The 23,241-nt window shown below is 39.8% G+C and overlaps 1 protein-coding gene across 3 annotated transcripts; it reads right to left on the bottom strand.

Annotated features, from left to right (window-relative positions):
• Positions 1-147: 147 nt before the first annotated feature.
• LOC124138560 (uncharacterized aarF domain-containing protein kinase 5-like) lies at positions 148-23,241 on the bottom strand. 3 transcript variants are annotated; one of them, XM_046505275.2, is made up of 12 exons: positions 23,148-23,241; positions 19,920-20,363; positions 18,151-18,415; positions 17,181-17,321; positions 14,314-14,427; positions 13,301-13,432; positions 11,353-11,436; positions 9,090-9,342; positions 7,824-8,031; positions 2,235-2,309; positions 1,125-1,349; positions 148-537 (listed from the first exon to the last, which is right to left on the bottom strand). In XM_046505275.2, the coding sequence occupies exons 2-12, from the start codon at positions 20,315-20,317 to the stop codon at positions 522-524; spliced, it is 1,911 nt and encodes a 636-aa protein (XP_046361231.2). In that variant the 5' UTR covers positions 20,318-20,363; positions 23,148-23,241; the 3' UTR covers positions 148-521. The 3 variants fall into 3 exon arrangements, with proteins under 3 accessions (XP_046361231.2, XP_046361232.2, XP_046361234.2); XM_046505276.2 differs by lacking the exon at positions 7,824-8,031 and adding an exon at positions 5,678-5,855; XM_046505278.2 differs by lacking the exons at positions 148-537; positions 1,125-1,349; positions 2,235-2,309 and adding an exon at positions 5,706-5,855.

Here is a 23,241-nt window from a genome sequence, read left to right as displayed (position 1 = left end):
ATAATAAGTATCACCAAATCTTCAAGGAACGCTTCAGCAGGAGAAAACACGTCTTGCTAAGCAGACGAAGGAGACAAGAGTGAAGGGTGTCACATGGCAGCTAGGTGGCTACGCACGTGCTGCATGAGGTAATTGAGATCTCTGTGGTAGATTTCGCTATAGCAGCAGTTGTGGGAGACAACAGCCTCGGTATAACAGTGGTAACGTTGTACTTAATGTAATTGATGTAATACAAATCACTTTCCAATGATTATTGAGAAATTACTCAAAACTATAAAAAGTGTATATTAATAACTACTTTACCATAACTGCAAGGTTACATAGCTTTCAGATGAAAACTCTCTATGGTGTTAACACAATCTGTCCGCACCAACAACGCCACCAAACAGGCACTGGAATTACACTCCGCCATGTGATGAACACCCTGTTATACAGTCAGTTCCAATAATCTTCTTCTTTGCTGTATTTCCTCTCTGGATGACAAGGGTCACAATGATGAATATGCTTCAAACTGCCAGGTCTCAGATTGTATCAAATCTGAAACAGATGAAACAGTGTCAAACAAAAAAATACAGATTGTTTTTCCTTAGAAGGCACTTTGGACAAGTTCTCAGTAGCCCACACTTCACTTCCAACAAAAATGAGGATGAACTAGCTTTAAAAAAGAAGTTTTTATCCTTAGTTACAAACAATAAAAAAGTTGTTATGCATAGTAACAAACAATAAAAACATTGTTATCCAGTTACAAACAATAAAGAAGTTGTTATCCATTGTTGTAAACAATAAACACATTATCATCCCTAGTTACAAACAATAAAGTCATTATCCATAGTTACAAACAATAAACAAGTTATCCATATAGTTACATGCAGAGTTGCGTCCCTTAGGCACACAAGGAAACTATGATTGTGTGTTCGAATACGGGTTCACCCTGATTATCTTTATGTTTCTTGGTTTGTCAGCACCTAACACATACTCATGGTTTTACCCAAGAAGTAAGTCATCTCTAATAACAAGCATACGTTGCTGGGGACCAATTCTAACCAGGAATCACTCTAGGGCTCCCCCGACCTGTATTTGTTTTTATTACCTTGGGAATCTGTTATAATCTGAATGCACCCTACCTCTTCCCTTCCTTGTCCGCAAACTGTTTGATGGACTTCAAAGAGGGTGCTCTTCCCAGAAGCTCCAGCACTCGGAGGAAGGCAAAGGCCAGGAACATTGTCAGTCTGTGTTTAACATTCTCTGTGTGGACACGGATGTCGAACACACACCTCTCCCACCATGCCCTTAGGTGCCCGGTAATGTTTAGACCTCCTGCCAGCTGCCGAGCTGTTCCTGATATGGCACTACAACAAAATCAAAATTAGGAGCCGTCTTAAAATCTGAGCGAAAATGACATAAATAAGGAAGGAATGTTGACAATGTTCACTTCATGCACAAAAATGAGATTTATCACATGAGATCACATGCAAAGCTGCATCAGTTGCTTTTTTTCATTAACTGCTTTATGGATCAGCCAGTCATAAAAATCAAGATAGTAGAAAAAAAGTATAATACTCAATTAATATGATTAAGATGTTTTTTTATAACTGCCAAGTCTGAAAACACCATTTACTATAAAATATATCATAAATTGTTTTCATGCCTGTCTTGACAAAAGATTGTCATGATCTTGGCACTGAAATTTAATCAAATTGATTAATCAAATTAATTAATGAAATTTAAAAAAAGAGTTGTTTTTCAATACCTACTGACTGCCCATAGGTTTTGAAAATGACACAAACACTTAAAGTGGTTTTATTCTTTTTTTTATAGGTGAGTGAGTTGAGTTTAACGCCGCTTTTAACAGTATTCCAGTTATATCACGGCATGTCAGCTTAATGTGGGAGGAAAGCCCGAAATGATGCAGGTCCCAAATGTTTACCACTTTAGTGAAAACCACGAGCACAGGTATGGTGCAAACCTTGAAACATAATCAGGGGGAACCGGGATTCGAACCCATAATCATAGGTTTCTGGCATGCCCAAGGGACGCAACTCTGCACAGCGAATCACGGCGCCTTAGACGACTGGGCCACCCATGCCCCCCCACACCTTTTTATAGGATTTTTTTATGTTCAAAATAAGATCAAGTGATCTGGTTGAAGCACACAACATATTTACGATACACATACTTTCCATATTGCTCCTACAACAGTGACTACAGTATACAGATCCGTCTGAGTGGCCTACCTGCGAGCCATAATGCCATATCTGTCAACAGGGTGGCCATGTTCCCTAGTGATAGCCCTGATGGTGTTCAGGTTCCTGGAAAACAAACATTCCAAAATACAGCACTATCCCCGTCTGTGCAGCAATCAGCATTGCAATGTTTCACAATAAATACCCAGAAAGACCTCTGACAAAACTTTCATTTTGGAAATGTAGTGTAAAGGTTGATGTTCAGACCAGGTAAACCAGTGACTGATACCATGAGCAACGTCCCACATTGACAGGGTATGATTACCACACAAAAGGTACACAAATATACTCACTGCCAAAAGAAACACGAACCATAGAAACATATTGTTTGTTTCTTCTTAGTTGTTTAACGCTGTACTCAGCAATATTACAGCTATATGACGGCGGTATGTAAATAATCAAGTCTGGACCCGACAATCCAGTGACTGATATCATGAGCATCGATCCACGCAATTGGGATCGATGACATGCATCAACAAAGTCAGTGAGTCTGACCACCCAATCCTGTGAGTCGCCTTTTACGGCAAGTATGGGTTGCTGAAGACCTATTCTACCCCAGATTTTCACTGGTCTGAAACTTATAGAGAAGTATGTAGGTTAAGAAGAGATGTTTCCAATGTGTACCAATTAATGACAATACCAAAAATCAGTCAAGTGTTACCACAGTCTTTTTATTCTTTTAACCATACGCTGCACTTGATTTCCAAACTTTACACGTTTATTGTTAATCCACAGACAAAAGGAGCATCTCGAGTCGTGGATCTATGACGTCACATGTGATGCGTTCATGAGCATCAGTTGGCACAACATAACAGTATCTTCATTTGTGCATCGAACCAATCTAATATCTCTTGAATATGAGTAATTCTTCATATATTAACCAACATGTATGGCATTCGCATTTCTTTTGTCGGTGAGTATATGTACATTATGTATGATATCAATTGGAGAAGTTGAATAGGGAAGGTTGTCTTTAAAGGGAGCACAAAGTTCTTCAAAAGTACAAATAGATTTCAAATTGTATTTGCAGAAGACATGGTAAATATACTGTTACACTTTGAAAACACATATTCAATTTTTGTTAACATTTGAAAAATGCTACCAAAATCTAATTAGGTTGTTCCTTGTACACTGGCATGAGATAATCAAACAACAATGTCATTTTGTCACACAGTTCTCATTCATCGTCATGTCTGTGTACCCTGGCATGAGATAATCAAACAACAATTCATTCATCGTCATGTCTGTGTACACTGGCATGAGATAATCAAACAACAATTCATTCATCGTCATGTCTGTGTACCCTGGCATGAGATAATCAAACAACAATGTCATTTTGTCACACAGTTCTCATTCATCGTCATGTCTGTGTACACTGGCATGAGATAATCAAACAACAATGTCATTTTGTCACACAGTTCTCATTCATTGTCATGTCTGTGTACACTGGCATGAGATAATCAAACAACAATGTCATTTTGTCACACAGTTCTCATTCATCGTCATGTCAGGTGAGTAAAGATTTAGTTCTAACATAACTCTTGTGGTGAAAACTGATTATGTGTTTTCACTGTGTGTCAGTATAAATTATTCATAGTATGTTAGAGAGTAACATCCTGACTGAATGTACACAAACCTAGTCCAAGACTCATCATCAGGGATACAAGAGCTGTCATCAGCAATTGTAGCACAGTTTCAACTCGGACAAGTATATTAAAACATCAGAGCAGACCAACTAGTGGTTGAAGGTGTGAGCATCACTATACAAATTCTGAGATTCAATGACACACAATCAGAGACTAACTAGGTCTTCCATGACACTGGACAGTTACAGTACTATCCATACTATGTACCCATTGTATCCATCTGATCCCCACTGTGTCCATCTGTTCCCCATTTTGTCCATCTGTTCCCCATTGTGTCCATCTGATCCCCAATGTGTCCATCTGATCCCCATTACGTCTGAATCATATTGTGGCCATGGGATCCCCATTGTGGCTCAATCATATTGTGGTCATCTGTTCCCCATTGTATCCATCTGATCCCAATTGTGTCCATCTGATCCCCATTATGTCTAAATCATATTGTGGCCTTATGATCCCCATTGTGGCTCAATCATATTGTGTCCATCTGTTCCCCATTGTATCCATCTGTTCCCCACTGTATCCATCTGATCCCCATTGTGTCCATCTGATCCCCATTATGTCTGAATCATATTGTGTCCATCTGATGCCCATTGTGTACATCTGATCTTCATTATGTCTGAATCATATTGTGGCCATAGGATCCCCATCGTGGCTCAATCATATTGTGTCCATTTGTTCCCCATTGTATCCATCTGATCCCCATTGTGTCCATCTGATCTTCATTATGTCTGAATCATATTGTGTCCATCTGATGCCCATTGTGTCCATCTGATCTTCATTATGTCTGAATCATATTGTGTCCATCTCATGCCCATTGTGTCTGAATGATATGATGACCATCTGATCTCCATTGTGTCCATCTGCTCCCCATTGTGTCTATTGGATCCCGTAGAATTCATCTGCTCCCCATTGTGTCCACTGGATCGCTATCCGATCATCAGTGTATCCATCTGAACCCAATTGTGTCCATTGTATCCCATATTGTGTTCACATAATACCAATTGTGTCCATCTGATTCCCATTTCATCTTCAAACGATCATGGACTACTGCAATCTATATTTACTGGTGTGGTTCATTGCTGAGACCCTATGACTGTAGAATATGTGTGTCTGTACTTCAAGGTTGCAGATGAGGCAAGAAAATACTGAAGCTTGAGAAGTGAAATACCCAGAAACAAACCAGAACCATGAATATCAAGCACCAGCTCCAAATTCAAAATTGTTTCACCTTTTTCATGATACAACCAGCAAAAGGCATTTCCTCATCACATCAACAGCTGTGCAAAGCATGGACAATTTCTCAACCAGTAAATAGTAACAAAACATCACATTTCCCCTGGGACGTGTGCACAAACATTCATGAAGAAATATTTACGTGGATGTGTATATTTCAACTTTGAAAATTAAACCTTTGTGTATGTATTCAAAAACAACACATGTAAAATGCCCCCACAACCACAATGGCTTCAAAGACTGCTTATTTAATCCTGAACACACAAACAATTGTTATAAACAATACAAAATCTGTGACATCATTCAGATAGATAATGCAAACCCTGCCCACTATTATAAGCCAATCAGGAAACAGTAAGCTTCTAGTGGCATGGCCTACTATTTTTAGGTTTAGGGAAACAAACACACACAAAATATTGCTTGGTTAATTCACAGTCACTTACAATTGTTTTATTCCTGCAAAAACAGACAAACCACTTACTGTTTGATGATACCCACCTGATGAAGCAACAACACACTCTGCAGCATATATTCAACAAGCATTTGTACACCCACCTTATGACTAACAACAGACTTCGTGGCATACATTTCAGCACAGCCATAATTTTGTCAAAGTGTTGGCCTGCCATCACTCGCATATGTTCCAAGTCTTTTTCTGTCATTCGACTCGGCAAGTAAAGCGTCTTGCGTGCTATCGGGCGTTGTACCAGAATCTCACAGAAGACACGATGGTCTAAGGAAACAAATGTCACCAAGAGATGAGAGAGACGGATACATCAACAGCAGCTTCCTCGAATGAAGAACAAGCCTTTCCACCTACATTTTCAGCCTACTTTTTTCGGTTTTTACTAACATCACTGTCGGACTAATACATCCTTTCAAAGTGGCCGTATTACAAGAGATAGCGGTGTAGGATTCATTATGCAAGTAATAACAGGTCAGCCTTTGTTTGCATGCAACCTTATTGATGTTTTAGTACAGGCATTAAACTGCATTAACCTTTCAAGTAGTTCAAAGTGTTTTGTTCAAGTTGTTGGAAATAGATGTGGTTAATATGGTTTCTGTTAGCAAATGAGGGTAGGAGAAAGTACAAATCTCTGCAATATTCCCTCAGGACTAACACGTAACTCTAACATTAAAGAATCTAGCTAACACAGGACTATCCTTAAACCAAAATGCCAAAAGCAAATCTTGTCTAGTTTTCATGACATACACAAATGATCACAAATGCATTTATGTATGCAAGTATTTACTATCTCAGCTGTGTCTACCACTGTATCACAAAGATTTTTTCACCAGTCAACAGCGTTATGGCTAGCATGCAATAAGGGAACTTCCTTTGCAGAGTTTTGTTCATCTCAGGGCAATAATGAATAATATTTTCCAGGTTCTGCTATTAAGGATTTCTCTTTGGAATTAAACTCTTATGCTCTAACATATTAATAGTCAGCAGACATGTGAAGTTCAGTAAGTCTTACATATTTCTGAATATGAACATAAATAACAAGATTAATGCCAGTGTCATTTCTGATTACAACTACCTACCCTTAACGCATTTCTCAGACTAATTAGATATTGAATATTCATCATGATTACTAACCTAACTTATCACGCAAATGTCGTTCAAAAACAGACAAGGAATGCCACCATGGGCCTAACATTGCTTGTCCTTGAGGAGACTCTCAGACAAACTCAGCTCACGACAGGTCTACAATCATTAAAACAAATGTTCATTCCAAAGCAGGCACTTGCAGCAATTAAAGAAGATTAAAGAATAGATCTATTCCAGTCCTTACACCATGCTGAGCAATCATGTTTGGGTTTAAAATAATAAAATATCTAATGCAACAGAACTAACGAGCGCACAGCTAGCGTTTCCTTTCTCACATTTCCTGTAGAAAGATGGCATCCCTTTGGAGTTATAACACATACAGTGTATATTCTTTCTACTAGTCTTAACTCTGTAAATGGATCACAAACAAATAACCACAGATGAATACTGAAAGTCAAATGACAGGTAGGGATTTTAGTTCAGCAAATCTGTATGATGGATTTTTGTCTAGGTCGTTTTGCTTTCACTGGGGCAGTTTGACCAATCTCATTTACCTTAATAAGTCCCCCAGGTAAAACACAACGTGATCATAACATGCTGACACAATACAACCAAGCCATGTGTGACATGATTACAGGACATAGACGACTGGTCGTAATAACCAGCAGATATAAAACCACCACAAACACTGAGCAGGAGGAGGATAAACATATGCAAATGCGCAAAAGCTTAGCAACTTTTTTCAATTTACAATCAAATTTTGGTAAGCGCTACATCTTTACACCAAAACAAGAAAAGCATTTTCAAGACTGCCTCCTGTAAGCAACACCAACCTATGTCCCCCAAGGACTGCCATGAGATACATGCAGGATAGAAGATATCATTTCCAGAGTACATCAATAATAACTGGCATACCATCCTACTGAATCACATTTAAGCATCCCAACACAGCCATAAGCATGCTTACAAAGCAGTTGATATCACAATATTCAGAGTCGAGAGAGTGCAAACGTGAAACTGCTCAGGAAAGAGTGAGAGAAATGACACAATCAAAAGGGAGAAATTGATACGACAAATACGTAATAACACCAACCACTGAAGATAAAGAGTGAAGAAAGCCACTCATCAACTAAAACGGAGATTTCCTACCTAAATATCAAAAGAAGACCCTTAGGCATATCTTTCATGACCTGCAAAACACGATCATGAATGACTAAGAATTCCTTCTTGAGTTGATCTTGTAACTCTTTGGACATGTTTCTCCACTCTTGACGCGAGAAGGGTTTGGTGCGGAGCAAAGGCTTGTTCTTCACTCTAACTGGCCGCTGTACTAGCATTATGGCAAATATGTGGAAATCTGAGGAGTAGCAAGGCATTGCAATATTAATGACAGTGTCAAATCTTAATAACAACCTTGTTCCAGTACATTTCTTTATCACCATAGTTACATAACTTCTACTAAGTGAGTGAGTGAGTATGGTTTTACGCTGCTTATAGCAATATACCAGCAAAATCACGGCGGGGGACACCAGAAATGGGCTTCCCACATTCTACCCATGTTGGAAATCGAACCCGATTCTTGGGGGGGCAATTGAATATTTTGTTTGTCAAATGCCGCACCCAGCAATATTTCAGCTATATGATGACGGCCTGTAAATAACTCTAGACAGTCCAGTTGTTGCTTTGTTTTAGCATGTGATCATTTCAAGGTGAGAACACTGTTCATTGACTCCACCTATTCAAATAAATTGGACATCTCCTTCAAGACAATGTGCAAAATTCTGAACTTAGAAAGGGATATTAAAAGAGATTATGGACCATGCTTCTTTACCAAGATGTATTTAGGGATGCACGTTATCAAGAGAGCAGGAAAAAAGCATTATACAGACATATGAGCAGATATCACTTTGTATGGTTTGTTTGTTACAGCTCTGTCACCATGGGCAGATCAAATTTACACTGTTGAGGAATAGCCAGACTCATTGGAAACCTGAGGGTTATTTCTAGTTTGCACCCCGGGCCTTTAAAAGTACTCATGAATAAAACATCCATTTCTACTTAGACAAGAGTGAGTGAGTGAGTTGGGTTTAACGCCGCTTCTAACAGTATTCCAGTTATATCACGGCTATCAGTTTAATGTGGGAGGAAAGCCCCAAGTGATGCAGGTCTCAGACGTTTACCACTTCGTTGAAACCCACGAGCACGGGTATGGTGCTGACAAACCTAGAAACATAATCTGGGTGAACCTGGGATTCGAACCCACAATCATAGGTTTCTGGCGTGCCCAAGGGCCGCAACTCTGCACAGCGAATCGCGGCGCCTTAGACCACTGGGCCAACCGTGCCCCCTACTTAGACAAGACACACCAATAGCATCTGTTGTAATATACTGGTCAAAGTACTCCCTTCTCCTCACCTTCAACACCTAGATTCTGGGAGTATGTTTCCATGTCTTGTTCGTTCTTCATCACAATGGCTTTATACAGATGGCACAGGGACTCCCTGTGAGAGGGACTGAGGGAGTCGTATAGGCCATGATCTAATAGCACCAACTCGGCACCGCCTTGTTTAGACCGCCGCACAAACACGTTTCCAGGGTGTGGGTCAGCATGGACAAAACCAGACAGGAAGATCTGGTCCGAGAAACATTTGACTAGCTTGGTATCTATCTGGAAAACAACATATATGGTCAGTATTGCTGGTAATAAACGAGTGAGTGAGTATACATTTATGCCACTTTTAGCAATATTCCAGCAATATCACGGCGGGGACACCAGAAATTGGCTTTACACATTGTACCCATGTTGGGAATCGAAACCAGTTCATTTGCATGACAAGCGGACGCTTTAATCACTAGACTACCCCACCGCCCCAGTAATAAAATGAACTGTGGATATATAATCATTGCCATATGTGTCAAGTCTTTGTTACTAAAATCAATTTTGTTATCTTGAAAAGCATTCATAATCGACCACAATAGTTTGCCACCAACTGTTTCCAACCCTTCATATTGCAACTAATAACGCCATTTGTGTGATCAAAAATACTTCACAATTTATGAATATGTTTTGTTCCTCCATTCCTTTTGAAAATACATGGACTGTATGTTTTAGTAGTGACACATGTCTAATTTCAGTACGCTAATGAAATTAGGTCGTATATAACTAGGAGTGTAACAATATATCAAACTATCAATTTAGTGCAATTGTTTGCCCAACGATTGTATTACTCAATAGGAATTTATAAAAGTTGATGATATTATTGATAGTCTTCATAAGAGTCGATAGTTTCAATATTTGCAATTTAAACACTAATTATGCATCAGAATACTTCAGATTAGAGTTATTTCCCATTGGTTTGATAATCGACAGGGAGAGAAAAGGCCGAAAGTGTCAACATTACTTTATTGATTTCTTTTACATTGATAATCAACCACTAAAGTTGGTTTAATACTATTGCAAAACTATTGCAATAGTGTGGGGTTCTATTGCAATATAATTGCAATAGTAAAAAAAGCCCAATAGTTACCCCAATTAATAACTCATTGAAGTACAAATGAACCCACTAACCTACCATCCTGAGCCATTAAAACAATGTGTAGAGAAGACTGCCACAAGGCTAAGGCACATGTTGCACACGATGTCAAGCAAGAAACCTTGCCATTTGTCTAACGTCAGCTTGGCACCCATTGATCTGAACAAAAGCAAGCTGGCCTCTTGTTGTCACCAGGAACCCATTCCACAAAGCGATCATAGCGTTAAGATGATCGTAACTCATATACCTTAACATAAACTTACAACAATCGTAGTGCTAAGATCACTTTGTGGAAAGGAGCCCAGGCCTTCGCTAGATTGGTTGGTTAATACAGCGACTACACCTCATAGCCGACACATTCATTCACAGGTGAAGGAATGAAGTGAAAACAACAAACCATTCAGTAATGACCATGTATGACTTTCAACTGACATTGCTTCGATTCAGATTATAATATTAACAAGGAATAGCCAGGAATACAAAGAAGGAGATTCATAAACTCTACCAAACCTAAGTCACTGGCGTGACATTATAACACATGATCCACTAGGCAACTCAACAATCCCAACATTTTGTCACAAAGCTATATTGTGTCAGGAACAAAAAAGAGAATGTGAGTTGTGTTTAACGTCAATTCGAACAGTATTCAAGTTATATCAAGGCATATTAGGAAAGAAATCCTGAAAGGACATGGGTCCTGGAAGTTAGTACTCTGGTGAAACCAACCAGCTGTGTGCCGATCTGAATCTATGGGATAAGTTAGTCCAATAAACAGGGAATGTCAGTATGGTCAAATGTTATACTCAGATACAATACCTGTGTGCATGAACATCTCACAACTCTGAAGGTTGCGTCAGGTGAATTTTTTAATCAGCATCAAGAATTTCAAATTATCAGTACAATTGAACAAATAATTCAGACAAGCATATCTGTTATCCGTATCTTGAAAAATGAACATAATCAAGTAAATCCAAATGGGAAAATATGCTATCATTTTATTGTTGTGGACATTTTATATCCTGTCATTTTCCATGTCGCTAACTGATTGTTTCAAGTCCGTCTATGGACGTGTCCTCAGACCTTGATGCAAACAAGTACTGTAACGGAGGACAAAAAGAAGTTGTTTTAACAAACTGTTTATTTACATCTTTCAGTGACAGACCCAAGTTCTTGATGCCAGCAATGTTGCTGATCTTGCAGCCATCAATGTATTCCGCTGTGAGCACCCTCTAAGAGTAACATAAGATGCATGTTATAGTCAACATAGGCAAAGAGTACTTGACATAGACATACTGTCAATAAAAGTAAGAACTGAGAAACAAGCACTTTCAAAAATACTTTCATTTTGACAATGTCTTATTATTTCAACAATGTCATCAGTACAATAAGCATGATAGGTTTTCAACTACGAAACTTCCTTCCATCATTTTGAACCTAGAGCTACAGAAGCTCACCTTTATTCACTGTTATAAAAGTGAGTGACTGAGTTGGGTTTAACGCTGCTTTGTAACATTATTCCAGTTATATCGCGGCGTGTCAGCTTAATGTGAAGGAAAGCCCGAAATGATGCAGGTCTCAGACGTTTACATATTGGAGAAAACACGCTCACGAGGTTTTGGTAAAATAAAAGGCGTGTAAAATATCTGTTGCTGGCGTACAGATCTTGAAAAGGACATTCTAAAAACCAGTGATGCTTATCAACACCTCTGTAGCCTCGTGGTACACTCACTGGGCTACAGATATGAAGGTTGCGAGTTCGATCCTCGGGAATAAAAAGAAAACATTTGGCATTTGATTTTACATTTCATTACATGTTACAATGTGTAAGGAAGTTATATTAATAAAATACCCAGGACATTATATAATATCCCAGGGATATTATATAAAATCCCAGGGACATTACGACGTCCCTGTTTATGAGATTTAACCCGACTGGAAAGTAAAACCTCACAATAGGTCTTAATGCCTATAGAAAGAAGTCTTTTACTTAATAGCGATCCCAATGAATAGGTTTATAACACGTCCGTGAAACCCACGAGCACGGGTATGGTGCTGACAAACCTTGAAACATGGTTTCTGGCGTGCCCAAGGGACGCAACTCTGCACAGCGAATCACAGCGCTTAGACAACTGGGCCACCCGTGACTTTAAATATACCAATACTTTAAATAGAATAGAAGTGATCTCACCAAAACATATTAATGTAGGAATTATTACAAGTTGCTGATTGCTTGAAACATTTTGTATTTGACTTGAAACAAGAGCAATATTTACAGATACATATCAGTCTTAAACTCTACAATATTCCAGGCAGACGATGACAGTCTCTCCTGACAAACCAGTGGTCGATATTAGGACCAATGTCCAACAATAACTCGTAACTACCTAATCCAAATAGTGTTATATGGCAGTGTAATTTATTGTTAAACAATGATGTAATTGTACGACATTTATTTCTGCTGAGATTCAGTAGAAGTTTACAGTATTATGTTTTAACAATGGTTAGTTGTCATGAATGTAGTGCTATTTAATGTATGTTAGCATACATCTTTGTTATTTGTTGGTTTCACACTTAATAATTTTGTGTGGAGATTTCTGGGTTAACTTATTATTTTAATTTGGAAGTGGACACGTAACAATTGCTCAATCTTATGACCAGTATGGGTAGCTGGGGACCTTTCTAACCCAGAGTGAGTGAGTTGGGTTTAACTCTGCTTTTAACAGTATTCCAGTTATATCGTGCCGTGTCAGCTTAATGTGGGAGGAAAGCCCCAAGTGATGCAGGTCTCAGACATTTACCACTTCGGTGAAACCCACGAGCACGGGTATGGCGCTGACAAACCTAGAAACATAATCGGGGCGAACCGGGATTCGAACCCACAATCATAGGTTTCTGGCGTGCCCAAGGGTGGCAAATCTGCACAGCGAATCGCGGCGCCTTAGACGACTGGACCACCTGTGCCCCCTCTAACCCAGAATCCTAATGGGCCAGCTGAATATTGAAGGTTCACCATGTTGAATAACACAACAGCAGAGCATTCTACTATTCCTTTCATTCTACTATTCACTTAACACACAGACACAGATCACCTACCTTACTTGTTTTATCCCAGTGCACCTTGGGGACGTAGACATACTTAAGATGTTGCAAGTCCTTCTGGCACCTCTCACCATTACCACCCTCATTCACAAAGTCCAGCTCCTGGGCTAATGTCCCCTTCAGATCCTGAAAACATATATAAAGGTACAACGATATAGCAAGGTGGCAAGTGGTCCTGTGTACAGCTCACTGGTCACAAATCTGACAAAGTTAAGTGACATTTTCAAGAGTCGGTGAATGAGTGACAGTGTTCAGCAGCTTGACTCCTGTGAGTTTCTAGAGATCCAGGCCTTCCCCATACTAAAACACTGATTACGCTGGTGTCTCCTTTGGCAAGAAACTTCGTTCAGAACATGAATGTGTTCCTGTTATTGGTAGTAGTAGTAGTAGGATCATCTGAAAATACTTCTCATACTGTACACTGGGAGTTGAAACATAACAAATTTCTCATACTTATCAGTGTATTAAACATACTGCAATACCTTGCGAAGACCATGAAAAGAAATATATATAAAGCATTTTAGAATATTGGTAATTTTTGTAAGAGTAAAATTCTCTCTGAATATTTCTTAATAATATTTGTAAGAAATTACTGGTGATATAAAAACAATTTTACTCTTACAAAAATTACCAATATGCTAAAATGCTTTTATCATGATCTAAAGGTAAATCACTTCTGATAATTTTTTATGTTACTATGGTTACCTAGATATTGCTATCTTGTTTGTATGTTTTACGCTACACAGCAATATTCCGGCTTCATGATGACAGCCTTTAAATAACTGAGTCTGGGCCAGACAAACCAGTTATTGATATTGAGCACTGATCCAGGCTATCGGGGTGAGGACATGCAATAACCCAAGTTCATTAATTTGATCACCCGATCTCTTAAATAGCCTCTTACAACCAGCATAAGTTGTTGGGGAACAATTCTAACCAGGAATCCCATGACGGAGATATTGAAATCAACAAAATATGCTCTCCACATATCTGTGCTAGCTAGTTACCTGAATGACCCAGGCGAAGCCAAACTTTGGGTGAATCCAGCCAATCAGGTGCAACAGGATCTCACATGTTCGAATATCCCCACTGAAGCGGTCACGCAGGTCTATATACTGCACCTGGAAAACCACAATGGTATTGTAATGAATACATCATTCTGACTACAATGTGAAGTTCGTCTTGGATCTGTTTTAAATATTAAGTCTAATAATGAGCATTTCAGAATAAATGCAATGTGTTTATACTTACCTGACACAACACAGTGCTTTAGATCCCTACCTTTACAGACAGTATTGGAAAAGACAGACAGTTGAACCCTGTTGAATAACCACAGGCCGAAGAATTCCAAATTGGAGCACTCTCCACTTAAAGTGCCGGTCCCGTGAGAAGAACCGGAGGAAGCAATGATGAGCTGCATGGATGGTCGAGGCGGGAAGTCGGCAACTTACTGGTTATGTCGCAGGAGAAACCTAAGCGGCATCAAGGACCGTAGGTCCATTATGGGAATATGTCTTGTCCTGGCGAAGTGCAGGGCTGATGATCAGTAACCTCAGTGGCATGTCTGCTGGGGTCAGGGGTTGACTGAGGCACTTCAACAAAGTCAGGAATGAAGTCATCATCAAAGAAATGGCCATCTCGGTGGCAAAAGTGATCGAAGCGAGCCAGCAGACTGGCGCCTCATGCCTGGTGGCAAAGTCATACCCTGGTGCTAGTCTCTGGAGGAGCGAGGCGCATCAGAGGTCCCGAGATGCCAGAGTTGGAGGAGGTGTGGCAATGGTCAGGCAATGTCTACATGCTGGCGACCATCAGGAAACTGCTGATCCAGTAGACTGCAACAGGATCCAGTAGACAGGCAGGAGGATGTCTCAGAAGGGGCACAGGAGAGGCGATCAGGGGACTCAGGGTGCTGACAACCTTTCCCAGTCAGAGAGGTGAGTTCTGGCAACCCACAGGTTACAGAACTTGTGGGAGGTGTCATCGGGGTCTTCAGGCAATTTCAATCAGGAACGGGATCAAGAAGGCCGGCGGGATGACATCTCAGAAGAGGCACAGGGTGTCACCTGAGTAGCAATCCTCTAAGGCAATGGCACCAATGTGGAGGTATTCATTGAGGTTGTTGTGGGTGGTAAAGGTAATGTCTCTGACAGAGGAGAATACAAAACAAAATACAAAATGGCAACCTTGCCACGAAAAATGTGCTTAGGTACATGGTTGACGTTTTCTGCAAAACTAAGAGCAAAAAGCAGAAATATACCATATAGAAGCAGAATATATGTCAGAAGAAAGATATACTCAAGGAAAACCATTGAAACCCCTGTCAGGAAACGACTTAAAAGTATCGGAGGGAAGTCTTAGTTCACTGTAAGCATGTCTGTCGTGTAGGCAGACAGAGCAGAATATAAGGTAGTACGGGCCAAGGGGGGTAACTCTGGAGTAACAGGGTAAGAGCTATAGTGTTTCAACTGTCTTTCTGTTCCAGTTTTGATCTGTTTGTAAAGGTAGGGAAGCTAAAGCACTGTGCAGCATCAGGTACAGTAAAACTTAATATTTAATATAGTGTATTAACATGACTTAGAAATGACTACTTGACAATTATTATTGGTACTGAGTCCGATAATGCAAATGTTATGCATACAGCGCTGAGAAAACAAACAATATTTCCTCAATGTGTATCATGTTAATAACAAATCTAAAACGATAATATTTCTGCATCTTATTCCACACCCTCTATACACTCCCTAAAACACAACTGTGCCATGCTGACAGCCTGAATAAATAAACATTGTCTGCCTGCACCATGTGCACAAGCCATGCCTAGTAAAAGTCGGTGTTTTAGGAAACACAATTTCCGAGACACAATTATGAGCTAATTTACTTTTTGAGTCAAGCCTATATTTAGAACCGTTATATCACATCTAAAACATTATTATTATTTTTTTAAATCTCTAAAAGCTTACTGGTACTCAATTTGGGAAAAACCCAACAGAGTGATGAATAGATGAGTAAAAAATATTGGTAACCGAATGCAAAATGTAATAACCCAATTGAAATAGAAACCTGCGAGTAAAAACTCAATTGCTCAAAAAGTTATCTGGAGCTCTGGATGAGTGAGTGAGTATGGTTTTACGCCGCTTTTAGCAATATTCCAGCAATATCACGGCGGGGGACACCAGAAATGGGCTTCACACATTGTGCCCATGTCGACAATCGAACCCGGGTCTTCGGCGTGAAGAGCGAACGCTTTAACCACTAGGCTACCTGACCGCCCCGAGCTCTGGATGAAGTGCACATGCTCTCCTTTTCATAGTAAATGCACCACAACACATGCACTACACCACGCTCTGTGACTTTAGCCACTAGTCAGAAGCCAGAGTTCATTTAAATTATGTTCAGTCTCATAAGCATGGTAAGCTCAGGTAATAATAGCAGGGGTAGAAATTTACAGTTTTAGTCCAGTAGTCCTTATAATGATAACACATAGCAAAACGCTTAAAAATGGCAAATTTCTACTACCGGTAGTCCTTATGATACCTTAACTATTGGGAACTTTTGCAAGGACTACAAGACTAGTGCTAATTTCTAATGCTGAATAGCCCACATAACATTACTAAATTCTACTAAAAATGGTACTAGGAGCCAAGTTCAGGGTAGCAGTCTCAAAGGGTTTTGGCACAGACAGAACACATGAAGCTACAACTGCCTTCCAACCCTGTTGCTGACTGCAGAGATAATACAGATCCAAAGTTCAGCCCAGAGTTTGTTCAGCAGTAGTCATCCTGAACCTTGCATGATCTCAACCCTTGCCTAGCACACACAGTCAACATGCCCCTATACACTGAATACATGGTAACTACTCCATCATGTGGTTTACCTTCACAGCTACCCTTTCTCCCTCATGGGTGACAGCACGATGGACTTGAGCGAGACTGGCAGCAGCAATTGGTTCCTCCTCAAACTCAGAGAACATTTCCTTTGGAGTCTTTCCAAAATCTTCTAAAAATAGTTGTTGTACCTGTAGTTGGGATACAGTGAGTTCATAAACCTAGTAAAACACAACAGAGGACAAACCAAAATACAAAAATGACCAAAATTATTCTTACACATGAATGAGTTTAGTTTAATACCACTTTGAACAGTTTCTCAGTTATAACACGTCACGAAGCTTCATGTAGCATGTGTAGCAGTGAGTGAGTGAGTGAGTCGGGTTTAACCCTGCTTTGAACAGTTTAGAAGTTATATCACAGCATGTCAGCTTGATGTGGGAGGAAAGCCAGAAGTGATGCAGGTCTCTGACGCTTAACATTTTGGTGAAACCCACAAGCACGAGTATGGTGCTGACAAACCTAGAAACATAATCGGGACGAACCTGGACTCGAACCCATGATTAATGTTTCTGGCTTGCCCAAGGTACACAACTCTGCACTTATAGGAGGAGAGCCTGAAGGGATGCAGACGCTTACCACATCAGTGAAGTGAAACCAACAAGAATGAGTATGGTGGTGACAAACCTAGAAATGTGGGTAAAGCTGGGATTTGAACCCAGAATCTTAGATTTCCGGTCAGCGTAAGAGATGCAATACTGCATGGCATGAGCTGGTGAGTGAGTCAAATTTTAAGGTCTTATCGGCAGTATTTCAGCCACATCGTGACTATGAAAGGCTGTACATAATAAATAAATTTAGAATACATCAGAACTTGTCAACAGAAGACAGTACAATAACTACACTTATCACCAATTTGATGGCTTAATTAGAATGTTCACACTGAGATAGAATTTTGATCATCTACCCACATCAACGAAATGTCGTCATTCTCATTCCTTCTTCCAGACTATCACCTACCTCATGTGGTCCACGTGCCAGCGCCTTATCTTGCAGAGCAACCAACACATCAACATATTCTCGAGGTAGGATGTGGTTCAGAGATACAAGACCCTGTCCAAGTTTTATATACAACCCTCCATTCTGTAAGCAGCCAAGCAACATCCTCTCAGCTGCCCGCCGATGACATCCTTTGATCGTCCGATCATATTCCTCTCCATCCTCATCCAGGTTCCATAGAGACCATTTGTAGTCCAGAGAGATTAAAGTACCAATCACTAGAGACCTAAAATCACACACGATCATACTTATAAATATTTACTGCTAAAACATTTGTCATGTTCACCAGATCTGATCTGAAACATGTTACAATATGAGATTGAGTCTTGCTAAACTTTGTTCCGGGTTAGAATTGGTCAACCTTTGCTTGTCGTACAAGTCAGCTAAACAGATTGGGTACACAGGCTTGATTATCTACATGCCACCATTATAAAGCTGGAACATTGATCAGTGTTTAACAACATACAAACATATAATGTACACTCACAAGTCTGAAAAATTACCCCCAGGGTTCACTCTTGGGATTTTCTGACACGAGCCCTTTATGTGAAAATTCCACCCACACTCGCACATACAGCACAATGTTAAAATGCCCCATTGTATTTGAAATGTGGGCCTTTTTCCAAATTTAGGGGCTAGAAGCACAAGACCCCATCCTAGAATTATCCCTGGGGTCACCCCAATATGTTCAACAATGAAGCCCTAGTGCAGACTCAAAGGTTCAATAGGTCCCCTCTCTATCTCATTTAAGTCAGATGTTTTACTGTTCCGTCTCTGCTTGAAGACACCTCCATTGGCGTGGACTTTCTAATCAGCATGATCAGCCAAAACAGTGCCAAGGCTTCTAAATTCTCAGTAGTAAACAAGTTTAATCCAGGAAATTTGAATGTGAGTATGGTTTTACGCCGCATTTAACAATACTCCAGCAATATTATGGCGGGGGACACCAGAAATGGGCTTCACACATTGTACCCATGTCGGGAATCGAAACTGGCTCTTTGGTGTGATGAGCGAACGTTTTAACCACTAGCCTACCCAACCGTCCCTTTGAATGTGAAAAAAGCCATGCTATATTACATCGTCATGGATGTTTTACACATCCTATCATCTTGAGTTTCTATGGAATGTACAGGTTTATAGTTTCTGTGGCGCTTTTCTTTGGCAGAGATCAAATTTCCCTGTCAAGGTGGTTACGAATCAAAACTGAAAAACTGTTTATAGATGGTAAGATGAAATGGGGTTTAACGCCGTGTCCAAGATTATTGCACTTATATAGCGACATGCATGCACGTGTATGTATAGAGATGTGCATGCATGTGTGTGTTTGTGGCTGCTTGTACTAACTAGCAGTTTAACATGAACATCCCACTTAGACTCCATGCCAACCAGTCCTTGTTTTGGACCTTTGTTGCCAAGCGCCAGAAAGGGTAAAACAAGTACCATCTTTTAACGTCTTTTCGTATGACGGGGCTGGGAATGGTACCCCAGACCTTCCGCTCTACGGACGGACGCTCTACCACAAGAGAATTCTTAATAGAAAACAGACATCTCATGCAGAGAGGTACCGTTTCAGAGAAAATGATCTAATTTTAATTATAGGTCCCCTCCACTCAGTTATTTTTGATATTATAAGTCGACTAAACTTTTAGAAAGGTGCTGAATGTTCACTGGGCATTGAAAGATTTCATACCAACAAAAGATAAACATAATATTAATAACATGCAACTTAACTCCAGAATCGCCTAAATCCACCAATTGTGACCCGTATTTTCCTCCGGTCTTTCTCCTCCAAATATGCATAATATGTTCCACTCGCTCCTGAACTGATTCCAAGAGTCAATAAAAAATGTTTTGGCCATTTACGTACTTTTGTAGAAGTGCTAGAAATATTGCTTTTATGACGGAATGGTTTCAAAGATTGCCATAGTGATACTCTAGGATATTTTCTGCACAGGCATCTGTTCGTCACTATGCTTGGTTGTGAATGTAGTTGGCTGTGAAATTGATGACCTAGTTTTCTGCTGATGGGCATCAGCCATTTTGAACATACAGAGGTTGATCTGAGGCTTGTTGCTGCATATGACAGCATGACAGGGATGTTGGAAGCAAAGGTAGTTCTGGACAACATGGCGTTCCTTCCTGCTTCTCCTTACTTTGCATCTTAGGCCATCAATCTGAAAACAATTATATGAACAAACAGTCATAGCGAGTATTAACACAGTACCTATACCTTGTTTCCTTTAAGAAGGGTTTTAATTTATTACTCACCCATGAAGAGAAGACCCGTCTAATATCAATACACATTTATTAAACAAATACAAATTTTGTGTTCGCTTTGCCTTAACCTTGGTATAATTGAAAACATCTGGATATTTTAAATAGTATTGTGTAGTTTTCTATCAGGAATAAATGTGCAAAATATTTCTTCAATTGGCCTTTGTTTAATGAAGCACTGACTGTCTGAAATCGTCCACCCTCTTCACAGAGCCTTATGTCCAAACAATTCAACAGTTCAAGGTTCAACAGTGTTTTCTAACACCAAGTATGGATGCAACTATTTTTTGTCATGGTCATTCCAAAGGTGGCATCAGTATCCCGGTGCAACTGTACTCCACATCTACTCTTCTCAGAGATGGATAATCTACTCCTGATAGAAACTACTATTTTGCATACCCTAAGAATGTATCGCAAAACCTGCAATATTATTGACATATTTTACTTGAATTTTCAAGTTGTTTTTTTATAGCTGCCTATGATCTTTCGCATGACACAGGAACAAATATGTATGATATAAAGAAATTATACAAATGCTCACTTTTGTATTGTACCCATGGCATTTAAAAGGTTCACTTTTGTATTGTGCCTATGGCATTTAAAAGGTTCAGAGATTCACTAATAAACAAAACCTTATGTCATTTAGCATATCACACTGCATCTACTAACACCCTTGGACTTTATGTTGCAAATGAGAGTAACCCTCTTTGCAAAAGGGGGAGGATAATAAAAATATTGTCCATATGTCAACTGATGCAATCGCATGTCGTGAAAGCCCATATGAAAGCATGCAGTCAACATGACATGATGCAATGGTCCCTCATCAGGTTTCCCTAACCTACACTCAACGAAGAGTGAAGCTCTGAATGCAGATGTTCCAAACTTGGTAAGGCTAATATGAACATGTTTTTAAAATCGGCATCTTATAATCATCTCATAGAAAGTTTACCTTATTGCCAGGTTACACCTTGAGTAAGTCGAATCATGACCTCCAAATGTTGCATTCATATGTCCCCCTTACATCAGTTTGTTGTTTAACGCCGCACTCAGCAATATTCCAGCTATATGACGGCGGTCTGTAATTAATCGAGTATGGACCAGACAATCTAGTGATTGATATCTTGAGCATCGATCCACGCAATTGGGATCGATGACATGCATCAACCAAGTCAGTAAGCCTGACCACCCGATCACTTTAGTCGCCTTTTACGACAAGCATAGTCGCCTTTTACGGCAAGCATAGGTTGCTGAAGACCTATTCTACCCAGAATCTTCACGGGTCTGATATTAAGGGTGTAATGCTTGATCAAGCTAATAATGCAACATAATTGTCCATGAGTGAATGAGTGTAGCCTTACCCTGCTTTCAGGAATATTCCATCAATATATCATGGGGAAACATCAGCAACGAGCTCCACACATTGTACCCAAGTGGTGTATCATGCCCAGGGGCTCGACATTACGAGCGAGAATAGCTCCAAGCACATGTCAAACCATTCGAGATGATAGTCCAAAATAAGCAAGTTTTGAATCCACAAAGAAAAAGCTGATACTAGAGCTGGAACGAGACCAAATTCACTACCAGGGTACCCACCCCTCTATTACCCGACACTACCCGAGGTACAAAATGTCTGATTGGGATTAGTTTGACCGTAGCCAAGGACAGAATGTATTTAGATACACGTATAAAACAATCTGGTCATGCATACACTGAAGTTGACTGAAGTTTTATCTTTATTCAAACATAAAAATCAGAAGGAATGGATGCATAGTCAGGAAGAAATCTGAACATTAGTGACTTGTAGTGTAACCATATAGTGTCCTTGATAATTTTTGTCATTAAACATTATATTACGTGACTAACCACGGGCCTGGGTAGTGCTGTGGGTACCCAGGTCCTTCTGAAAACCCACCCAAGTCGAGTACCTAGGTTACGGTTCATATATCACATTCATTAATGTTCATTCTCATACATTACAACGCTGACTGATTAATATGGATATCAGAATGAAATCAAAATGACACTCTGACAGACCAAACAAAATGACAGAAAATGTCTGATATCACATTCAGCAGGGTTAGAAATTGGCACTAGTCCTATAGTCCTTGACAAACTGCCCAATGGTAAAGGTATCATAAGGACTAGTAGAAAATTGCCATTTTTAAGGGTTTTGCTATATGTTATCATTATAAGGACTAGTGGACGAAAACTGTTAGTTTCTAACGCCCGTCAGTACTACTCATTGTCACTAATTATAAAAAGTTAACCGATTACCGGTAATACTTATACAGGATGACAAATGAAGCATGAATGTATTTCATCATGCAAAGACACCGACGTCAATATGAAACAAAATGACATGTCTTTTTCCCAGCATCATATTGTCAAAACGAATCAACGCCCTTGACAACTTCTCATTTTTTCTCAGATTTAGATTGTGTGTCAGTACTCGAGACCTTAGCTTACGACACGAGTCGTCTAGTTTCTAAACTCGACCTGTTAGAGTAGGCCCACCCGAATACCCTTCATAAGGTCAGAGTCCTATCGAAAAGGCCTCAGTGTTCTGTACTCAAAACAATGTCATTTGCAACCAGGAACTGACGTTATGCACTCTTCCTTATGAAATGATCAATTAAATGTGCTAACTTAATGTCAAGCACTGTATAGCAAATGGAACCACGTACCAACTGTAGACACGGGCTACAACACCGTCTTCGTATAACGCAACATTGTCGTGTTTATCTTCCCACCAAGCGTTGGTCGCTGTGAACTCTAGCG

Source organism: Haliotis rufescens, unplaced genomic scaffold, assembly GCF_023055435.1.
Source record: "Haliotis rufescens isolate VD_foot unplaced genomic scaffold, xgHalRufe1.0.p SCAF_17, whole genome shotgun sequence".
NCBI lineage: Eukaryota > Metazoa > Mollusca > Gastropoda > Lepetellida > Haliotidae > Haliotis > Haliotis rufescens.
The sequence above is the reverse complement of the archived record's forward strand: the minus strand, read 5'-3'. Positions and strand labels throughout refer to the sequence as shown.